The sequence below is a fragment of the Salmo salar genome, chromosome 05 (assembly GCF_965601325.2).
Source record: "Salmo salar chromosome 05, fSalSal1, whole genome shotgun sequence".
In the NCBI taxonomy this organism is placed as follows: Eukaryota; Metazoa; Chordata; class Actinopteri; order Salmoniformes; family Salmonidae; genus Salmo; species Salmo salar.
Window position 1 is genome coordinate 68,208,699 of NC_138295.1, and position 11,302 is coordinate 68,220,000.

Here is an 11,302-nt window from a genome sequence, read left to right on the forward strand (position 1 = left end):
AGTATAGACAGTGATCTTGACCATGCTCTCCTATAGTATAGACAGTAATTCTGAACATACTCTCCTATTGTATAGACAGTGATCCTGACCATGCTCTCCTATAATATAGACAGTGTCTATACTATAGGAGAGCATGGTGAGGATCACTGTCTTTACTATATTAGAGCATGGTCAGGATCACTGTCTATACTATAGAAGAGCATGGTGAGGATCACTGTCTATACTATAGGAATTGCAATTTGTAGTGTACATTTTCATTTTGCAGTGCTATATGTTTTTGTGATTGATGTATCTTTAATCTTCGAACATAAACCAATATAACATGATATCATAAACCTGTAATACATTACTACCAACACAATCCCCTTTCCTTAGCAGCTGGAGAACGCATTTCCTGGACTTGGGAATTGTTCTTGTGTTTTGTCTTTATGAGCTCTACCGATCAGTTTCAACAATGTATCGTAAAAAAATATCTGTCAAAAGTAGTCTACGCAGATAATAAGTGTTGTTTGTGGTGACAGAACTGTAAGCTCTTTCTTCCTCTTTCTCCATGCCTTTGATTACAGGCTCTTTGAAAAATATGCAAAACACTTTGCAGAGCAATACGTGTTGACATGCTCTAACAATAGAGAGCATGCTGGTTGTCTGTGTTGGGAGGGGGAGCTCAGGGAGAGGATGCATCTCAGTCCATCCATCTGCTTCTTACAACGCCATCACTCAACCTCCCCGAGAAAGGCCTCTCTCAAGGCCATGTGTAAAACAAGTACATGTACACGCAGACACACACACACACAGACACACACACACACACACAGACACACACACACACACAGACACACACAGACACACACACACAGACACACACACAGACACACACACAGACAGACACACACACACACACACACACACACACACACACACAGAGAGAGACACACACACAGACACACACAGACACACACACACACACACACACACCCCACACACACACACACACACAGAGACACACACACACACACAGACATGAGCACACGCAGGCACACGCGCGCACATACACACACACACACACACACACATGCGGACATGCTCACACACACACACACACAAGCGTGCACACGCACATTTATACTAAAGAGACAAATTATCCTTAATTGTTATTATTTACCAAGTCACATGATTCAGGATTAGTCTGTGGCCAAGCAGTGACTCACATTTCATCCCCTGGAAAGCCTTGAGTGGGTCTGAGGTGAGAGGCAGGGGCGTCATGCACCCATTATTTTAGAGAGGGCATAAAGTACGTGAGGATGGAGGGGGGAGTATCCACTGACGATACTGTCTGCAAGCACTGGAGTATCTAGCGTCCTGCCTAGCATGTCTTTGCTCCGTGGTGCACCTTGGAAGGAACCATTTACTAGGGAGGGGGTACTCTTTGCCTAGTCCAGTCAGTGTGCCCCCTCCGCAAAATATACCACTGACAAAAGGTAGGCTTAAAAATGTATGTTTAGTAATTAATTTAGCATCTGAAAAAAAAAAAACTGGACAAATCTATGGGCATGACGCCTCTGGTGAGAGGGACCTGAAGGTGCTTGGCTGATTAGAGGTTATGACTTGGTACTCTCTGTATTGCACTTGTGGCTCAGGCCTAACAGCTATTAGCATCACAATATAGAAATAATAGATTTATAAGAGGAAGGGCTTCCACAGAGGCATTATCTTCCACTTCATCTAATGAGGCCATTGGACACATTCAAATCAATTCAGAGATTTGACCCCAAAACATGATAAACAATCCAAGCAGTGAAAATGCACAACCTTGCCAAGTCCCCTTTGTGCTCGTTTGTAGTGGGGCCACAAGCCTGCAATGGCACATACTGTACCTCTATACACGTCCATGTGCAATAAAAACAGCGTTTAAACATTTGTCTCTTAAATCCTTTGTTGTTGTTGTTGTAATGAGTTCTTTACAATCATGTTTGTTTCCATCATCGTTAAATAACTAGTAGAAAAAACACTTTATGACACTGTCATGAAGCATTATGACCATCCTGTGTCACTTCACTTGGACTAAGAAAATACACTTTATGACAAAGTCAAGAAGTATTATGACCATCATAATCATATAAGCCAGATAGGCCTATCACGTACATGCCTGCCTTTATGTCTGTCATCAGTCAAAAAGGTGTCTTGTCCCGCTCTTAAAATCTGCTCCTGCCTTCATCCCAGTCATCAGCAGCAGACCATTGGGGTACATTTTACATTTTAGTAATTTAGCAGACGCTCTTATCCAGAGTGACTTTCAGTTAGTGCATTCATCTTAAGATAGCTAGGGGGGACAACCACATATTACAGGCATTGTAAGTACACTTTTCCTCAAAGTAGCTATCAGCAAAGTCAGAGATGGAAAGGGGGGTGGGGGGTTCAGGATTGTTCAGAAAAGTTGTTTTTCTTCTCTGAATTATATAATTACGGGTAGGTGCATGTCTGACATCAATGTGTGCGCAAATTACATTGATAATTTAACTCCTATTATCAATTTTAGAAAATGTTATATAACATAAACATACTGTTGACAAGTTGGCTTTGGTGTAATGAAATGTTTTGCTTTGTGTGGTAGGTTTTGTGGGTTTTGACACTCTTATGTAGGTGTCATAACCAGCCATAAAATAACACACAACATGTCACAACAGGTCTAAATATGTGTCATGACAGACCTTACAGTGAAATTCTTACTTACTGGCTCTAACCAACAGTGCAATTTAAGTAAAAAAAGAGGTATTAGGTGAACAATAGATGAGTAAAGAAATAAAAACAACAGTAAAAAGACAGTGAAAAATAACAGTAGCGAGGCTATAAAAGTAGCGAGGCTATAACAGTAGCGAGGCTACATACAGACACCGGTTAGTCAGGCTGATTGAGGTAGTATGTACATGTAGATATGGTTAAAGTGACTATGCATATATGATGAACAGAGAGTAGCAGTAGAGTAAAAGTGGGGTTGGCGGGTGGTGGGTGGTGGGACACAATGCAGATAGCCCGGTTAGCCAATGTGCGGGAGCACAGGTTGGTCGGCCCAATTGAGGTAGTATGTACATGAATGTATAGTTAAAGTGACTATGCATATATGATAAACAGACACAGTAGCAGCAGCGTAAAAGAGGGGTTGGGGGGGCACACAATGCAAATAGTAGCCATTTGATTACCTGTTCAGGAGTCTTATGGCTTGGGTGTAAAAGCTGTTGAGAAACCTTTTGGTCCTAGACTTGGTGCTCTGGTACTGCTTGCCATGTGGTAGTAGAGAGAACAGTCTATGACTGGGGTGCCTGGGGTCTTTGACAGTGGAAGGTGCCATAGGGCCTTCCTCTGACACCGCCTGGTGTAGAGGTCTATTCATTCATTCAGCACTTGAGTTCGAATTTCACGGTTGAGAAGGAGGTATTATGTGTGAGAGATGGAAAAGAGAGAGCGACTCGTTTTTCTGGGAACAATGATGATGATTCTGTTTGGGAGTGCATTGCACAGCATAGTGAATGATTATTTCAGCCTTTTGAACAGATCTGGATCCCGGAGTAACGTTAGATTGTAGTGGTGCTAATCTTCAGCCACTTCAGCATGATCAAAGGATTAGGCTGAGCAGTATTCTAATCATTCCCGGCGCCCAGCGGAGACATGGAGGCGCACGTCTCCACCGAGAACAATCTGTGATTCTGAAAACAGAGAGGCCAAGTAAGAAGAGATGAAAACCTCATTTAAAAAACAGACAGTTTGAGGAGGGGAGAGGCAAAGGAGCGGAGAGTCCAAAACAATTTTTAAAAGTCTAATATTTAGTTCTATAAGAAGTCTTGTTCTTCGAACTGTCGTTCATATCTACTTAAGTTACTTTCTCACAAATATAAATATACCAACTTTTCAAATATAAGCTCTGCAAATGCTCTCTCATTTAATAAATTCCAATTTAACGTCTATTTGTGACCCAGTCAAACTTCAATGATCTCGATACCTGTTAGTCTTCTTCCAAATATCTCATTAGCTTTGTGTGATCAGTGCAGGTCTTTTGTAGTCGCCGGTGGTTCTGAGGGAAGCCCACCTCTGTACTATCCTGTGTGTGAGTTAGTGTTAGCTAACTATGTGGTTATCTGCCTCCCGTCCATGTATTCAGAGCCAGTGCCCCTGCCTTATCAGCAGTCTGTAGCTTGCATGCTCAATCGCCTGATTTGTCAAGGGTGCCTCCGAAAGATTCTGATAGGCACTTCGCAAATCACCCAGTTGATCTAAAATATCGACCAGCCACAAAAAGTCATTACACACAATAATGGCGGGCGGGACCTTGGAAGATGTGACTTAATTAGGTTTCAAATGCCTTCAAAAATGCCTTCAAATGTCTGGGCCCTGGGAGAGTATCACACACCCCTGAGTCTTCACTGACATTACAGCTGGAGAAAGACTACTACTGCTGACAATACTACTGCTCTTACTGATACACAATATTAACTAACTACAGAAACGGAATTGATTGATAATTCTAACGTTATTATCATTCTACTAGTACTACTACTATTACTACTACTACTACTACTACTACTACTACTACTACTAACAACTTATATCACTACACATAATAGGTTCATATTAATACTTTCTGTTGAGGTGTTCAATATGTACTTTGGCTGTATAGTTCATAATTGCTGTAGAGCTGTAATTATTAGATATTCTTTAGATTGCCATTTTGTGAGGGTGGTTACAGTCGTTAGCATGTTCTACTCTATTGCTTTGTCTGTATCTCTATGTGTCTCTCAGTGTCTCTCTCTCTCTGTGTCTGCTCAGTACGAGATAATTATTAAATGAGGGAGAAAAGCAACACCAGAAAGTCTCTCAACAATAAATTACATGTTTTCATAATGACATTTAAAAAAGAATTGCATGTAAATTGTGTTCCAGGCTTTGATAGGAATGAAAACATGCCTGGTGTTTAAATGAGTGTTCTATTTACCCTCTCTCTGCTTGTCTGTGTGTTTGTCTCTCTGCCAACCACGGTGGCACTGGAGAATCTATATTTTAGAGCAAGGTCTCTTTTTCTGCATCACAAACTGATGAGAATATTTTTTTTATATCTGCACTGATTAAATTACTTTCCTTCTGAGCTCATTCCAATTTGTTCAACCTGACAGGCACAGCTTTTGATAGGAGATGATCCTGACCAATATTTATGAATTCACCATGATATATCTAGCTTTTGAAACAAACCTCAAAGAAATAGCATTCTGTTTTGATTGATTTAGAGTTTGTGTGTGCATCGGTACTACTGTATAAATGTCTGTTTTACACATTAATCGCACCAGGAATATCACTATCAAGACCGACTCTCCTCCAACTCCTTTTATGACATTATTGAATCATAGCCTAACAGTCATCATTCTCTCTGTTTCTTCCTTGCTGTGTAGAAAACCAAGATCTCCACGTACGACAAGATGTGGGAGTTTATGAGCAGTCGAAGGCACTCTGTGATGGTGAAGGATATTGACGAAGGGATCCACCGAGTTCTCACCTCGGACTACGCCTTCCTGATGGAGTCCACCACCATCGAGTTTGTCACCCAGCGCAACTGCAACCTTACCCAGATAGGGGGTCTCATCGACTCCAAAGCCTACGGCGTGGGAACCCCCATGGGTACGTCCTCCTCTCAACATAGTACAACACACACATAGACCTACTTCTCAAGCACAATTTCTGCAACTACTCTCGCCTATTTCGACAGTTAGGACAAAAGACTGAGCCATACTCCCACACACAGTACATTCTGCATGACCCCGAGACATGACCCATGCAATAACATTCAGTATCATAGCACCCTGCAGTAAGATGAGGTTTATTATGCTGTTTAACAACAGCCCACTACGCTATAGCATGTTTATCATTTAATAACACAGCAAACATACTACATATATAATGCTTTCATATTATTCAATAATCCAGCACACTAATCTATAATAGGAAACGGCTGTATGGATCAAATCAAATCTAATTGTATTGGTCACGTACACAGTTTACAGCAGGTATAAAATGTGCAGCGAAATGCTTGTGTGCTAGCTTCATCAACACTGTAGTACAATAATCAATATCAAATATCAGATTTGCTCTCTCTGGCTTTTCAAACAGAATGACTCCCTTGCACTAATGGGGCTCGCTAAGTAAACTACTGCCAGTCCTTCTGAACATCATCTTTCGTCATGTAAGCCATGGCTCCGTGTGTGTGTGTGTGTGTGTGTGTGTGTGTGTGTGTGTGTGTGTGTGTGTGTGTGTGTGTGTGTGTGTGAGTGTGTGTGTAAGCACCCATGGACCCTGAGGGGCCAAGCAGCTGATGAAATATCTGACATAAATAAATGAATGGAGAGGGTGTTGGGCGGTGGCATGCTAATTTACACGTTGTGTGTGGAGGTGCAGGATTTGATTATGGAGCTCAGCAGCAGATTGTCTTAATCCTGTTACACATGCAGCCCCCGGCAATGGCTGCCACAAATGAAAAGGAAAAACTCCCTGTAAGTACCTGGGTTATAAGGGGAAGATCGCTCTGGGGCGTCCCTACAAGACAACTTAACACAATGACCTGCATGCAAAGGATGCTGTTTTTTTTTTGTATTTATTTAGGGAGATTGCGAAGTGGAGGTTGTCTTTCTTTCTATGTTTGGGAATTGTGGCTTTTATACGCTATGTAAATGAACTCTAAAAGGTTTTGGTGTAACAGTCTCCCTGTTATTTAGCTTGTTGTCTAACACATTGTTCAGTATGCAGCAGGACACATACCTTTAGAGAATACAACACGCTGTGTCCCATTTCCCTAAGAGGATGGATAATTCTGTCCTTTATAACATCAGTGGCTATTTGCTCCATTTGTGTATGTTTTACGTATTTCTCGGTCAGAAAGCACAGGGCCATTCAGTAAGTGACTGTATGAGAGAGCAGCAGAGAGGGTGTGTTTTCTCTGTGTGATTGTGTTTCCTGTGTGATTTGTCCTATAACAATATTTGTTATGTGTGACCAGGGTGTTGGCGACAGCTGGAATGGAATATGCTGCATGGATTGTGATGCATTTGCTAGGAACAATGCAGGAATGGGTTTGTCGGTGTGTGTGTGTGTGTGTGTGTGTGGTGTGTGTGTGTGTGTGTGTGTGTGTGTGTGTGTGTGTGTGTGTGTGTGTGTGTGTGTGTGTGTGTGTGTGTGTGTGTGTGTGTGTGTGTGTGTGTGTGTGTGTGTGTGTGTGCGTGCGTATACGAGTGTGAGTGTATGTCTGTGCATGTGCGCATATGGCGTTCATGTGTGTGCATTTGTATTAAGTGTGTGCGGGTCTCCAAATACGTTTCTCCGTATGTGTGTGTGTGTGTGTGTGTGTGTGTGTGTGTGTGTGTGTGTGTGTGTGTGTGTGTGTGTGTGTGTGTGTGTGTGTGTGTGTGTGTGTGTGTGTGTGTGTGTGTGTGTGTGTGTGTGTGTATGTATATGTGTCTGTCAGGCAAAGGTTTAGGTTGTGCATCGCACACATCGTCGGTCCGTGCTGAAAAAGGATGTTTAGCATCATCACTCCCTTGTGGCCCATTCACACGGAGCAGAGAACAAGGCATTTAAATTGCTAATCCTACCCTTTTAGTACCCGTTACCATATGTGTCATGTATTCCCATACAGCCTGGCCATTTAGCATATATCTCATTGACTTTAACAGAGAGGAGTTGTCTGCCTGCATTAGTACCTGGGTGTACTTGGTTCTGAGTCCCTCTGGCAGCCGCTCCCCAAGTCTGCACTGTAATGGACAGAGTTAGTGTTAGTTAGCACGGCCGTCCAGATGTTATCCATCTCTAACTCTAATGGGATATTTACTGCATTGGCAACGGCGGTTAATTCAGAGTATAACATTTAGCCCATAGAAGAGGAGAGTAGACCAGAGCGAAGTATATACATCTGGTAGCTGATGATATTAGATGAGAACAGATGAAAGTAGGACCATTGTGAAGTTGTATCTGAAGGAGATTGTTGTTGGCCTACGTAAGGTGGAGTGGAAGGGGGGAGGGACACAGTAGATGTGTAGCTGTGTGTGTCCACATCAGAGAGTGAAGCCCCATAGTGACCGTAGTCCTATTGTACCTATGGGGATAGATCTCCCCGCTCAGCCTTTAATGTGTGTGTATGGACGTCCTCCCTGGAGAGGTCATTAAGTGGAGTCATGCACAGTAGCATATCAAACATCTGTCACAGGTTTGTTTATGCGACTCGTGCCACTCGGCCGCTTGTGAGGAAACTGTTATTTCCTCTGCTTCATACATCCATATCTCAGGAGGCTTTGTCTCTGCCCTCCTTCCTTCCCTCGTCTATCTTTCTCTCTCTCCACTGCCTATCTCTCTCTTTGCCCCCCTTCTCTCTCTCTCTTTCTCTTTGCTATACATTTTCATTTTGTTTCATTAGGCCTTCTTAATCTCTTACAGTATTAGGGAAGTGTATATTTTGCATGTCATCAGGCTGGCATTTCGTGCCGTGCAGTGCGGGGAAGTTGTCGCAATGGTGGGTCGTTTAGCTCCGGATCATAAACGACAGAGAACATCTCTGTAAGACCTGAATGGAATGCTGGGAAATGGGACATCTCCGAGGGCGTGACCCGCCTTCTGTTTGAGCAGTGACCTTCCTGTCCTAGTCCTGTACATCAAAAAAAGAGAGAGGGAGGGAGAGAGAGAGAGAGATATGAGGACAAATGGAGAAAATATGACAGACCTGGCTGGGGTGGAATGAAGATGTCAGTCTCGAAGAGTCTGTGAACTACAGTTTACCAGACAGTATATGAGAGCACAATCAAAGCACATGGTGGAATATGTTTGCGGAAATGTTTTGATAATAACAGTATTCTCCAGGCATTTAGAGGTAATTGTAGGCCCTGAAAGTAATAATTTTAAATATTTACACACATCCTTTTACTCTCTTTTATATTTCCCCCTGATCGACTAAACATGCAAAACAAATCTTGAGCTGTATTACAAAGAAGGAAAACAAAATCTTAGAACAAGGCTAAAAATACATCATATACTTGAGCGTGCCAGGAACATTTTCCATGCTGTTTTGTGGAGACACAATGCATTAGAGATTGGTGTGCTATTACTCGCTTTGATCTGACAGATTACAGCTATGTGTCTTATTCTGGATTCACAATGGTCTGTCAGTTCCCTCTCCTATGTTTCTTCTGTTGGAGAATTAAGGCTCTACATTTATGGCTACCCCATGCTGCGAGGGCCTGTTTTTCAGCTCTTCACATTTACATATTCAGTTTATCGCTGAGAAACACAATGGTGCTAAACTTTCTCCTCCATCTCTCACCCAGTAAGACTCAATAGAGAGTACCTCATTTCCATTTTCTAACCGCTTCTTCACCCATCACATCATTGGAAGAAACAAGAGAATACACAGTATATATTAACCACAATACAAAGATTCTGTGGACTCTATATCGATCTCAGGCTACTGCCAACACATTTCAATGTTAGTTAACTTGAACTATTTTATCACATTTTTTCAAGAAAAGTTGCAATACCTTTGCACACATTGGAGTAAGCCACAATTCAAATCAAGCTGGGAATTCATCAAATTACATACATGTTGTAGTTCGGGTAGCTTACACTTGTCATCCTCCGTCACATTGTGAGAGGGTATGCAGAAATCATTATCTAAAGACAGTCGGACCACAACCACATGATTTCACTGTCCATTTAGTTGTTATGGAGGATTATGAAGTGCAGACAATGACATTCTATATTCTACTGAAATGCCATGTTCTACTGCCCTGCAGAATATTTATGTTTGGCCTCTGCAGCAGTGCTGTTCAATTGACAGAATTGAATGATTAAACCAGCCATAAACTGAGCCAGCACAATGTGATATCATGCTGGAGCTTTGCTGGATCAGAAAATCCTCATATTAATGTCTCCCAATTCTGGGTTCTCTGGGGTTTCTCATTTTGTTTTGCTATCATAGACCTGGCTCTGGCTGGTATTTCAGGGCTGCCTTTTCCTTAGTTTCCTCAGTCCTAGGGCTGCAGGTAGAGAGTGAATGATCTGACACACACACAGGGCTAGCTACAGTAATGAGTGATCTGACACACACAGGGCTAGCTACAGTAGTGAGTTGTCTGACACACACAGGGCTAGCTACAGTAGTGAGTTATCTGACACACACAGGGCTAGCAACAGTAGTGAGTTATCTGACACACACAGGGCTAGCTACAGTAGTGAGTTATCTGACACACACAGGGCTAGCTACAGTAGTGAGTGATCTGACACACACAGGGCTAGCTACAGTAGTGAGTTATCTGACACACACAGGGCTAGCTACAGTAGTGAGTTATCTGACACACACAGGGCTAGCTACAGTAGTGAGTGATCTGACACACACAGGGCTAGCTACAGTAGTGAGTTATCTGACACACACAGGGCTAGCTACAGTAGTGAGTTATCTGACACACACAGGGCTAGCTACAGTAGTGAGTTATCTGACACACACAGGGCTAGCTACAGTAGTGAGTGATCTGACACAAACAGGGCTAGCTACAGCAGTTAGTGATCTCTCACACACAGGGCTAGCTACAGTAGTGAGTGATCTGACAAAAACAGGGCTAGCTACAGCAGTGAGTGATCTGACACACACAGGGCTAGCTACAGCAGTTAGTGATCTGACACACACAGGGCTAGCTACAGTAGTGAGTGATCTGACACACACAGGGCTAGCTACAGCAGTGAGTGATCTGACACACACAGGGCTGGCTACAGTAGTGCGTGATCTGACACACACAGGGCTAGCTACAGTAGTGAGTGATCTGACACACACAGGGCTAGCTACAGTAGTGAGTGATCTGACACACACAGGGCTAGCTACAGTAGTGAGTGATCTGACACACACAGGGCTAGCTACAGCAGTGATTGATCTGACACACACAGGGCTGGCTACAGTAGTGAGTGATCTGACACACACAGGGCTAGCTACAGCAGTGAGTGATCTGACACACACAGGGCTGGCTACAGTAGTGCGTGATCTGACACACACAGGGCTAGCTACAGTAGTGAGTGATCTGACACACACAGGGCTAGCTACAGTAGTGAGTGATCTGACACACACAGGGCTAGCTACAGTAGTGAGTGATCTGACACACACAGGGCTGGCTACAGTAGTGAGTGATATGACACACACAGGGCTAGCTACAGCAGTGATTGATCTGACACACACAGGGCTAGCTACAGTAGTGAGTGATATGACACACACAGGGCTAGCTACAGTAGTGAGTGA

At 43.0% G+C, this 11,302-nt stretch overlaps 1 protein-coding gene across 2 annotated transcripts in view; it reads left to right on the top strand.

Annotated features, from left to right (window-relative positions):
- Positions 1-11,302, top strand: part of LOC106605492 (glutamate receptor ionotropic, kainate 2) — a 360,182-nt gene that overhangs the window by 335,918 nt on the left and 12,962 nt on the right. For both annotated transcript variants that reach the window (XM_082975442.1, XM_082975443.1), the window contains exon 15: positions 5,436-5,661. In XM_082975442.1, coding sequence (XP_082831568.1) covers positions 5,436-5,661 — 226 coding nt within the window. The remainder of the gene's footprint in view (positions 1-5,435; positions 5,662-11,302) is intronic.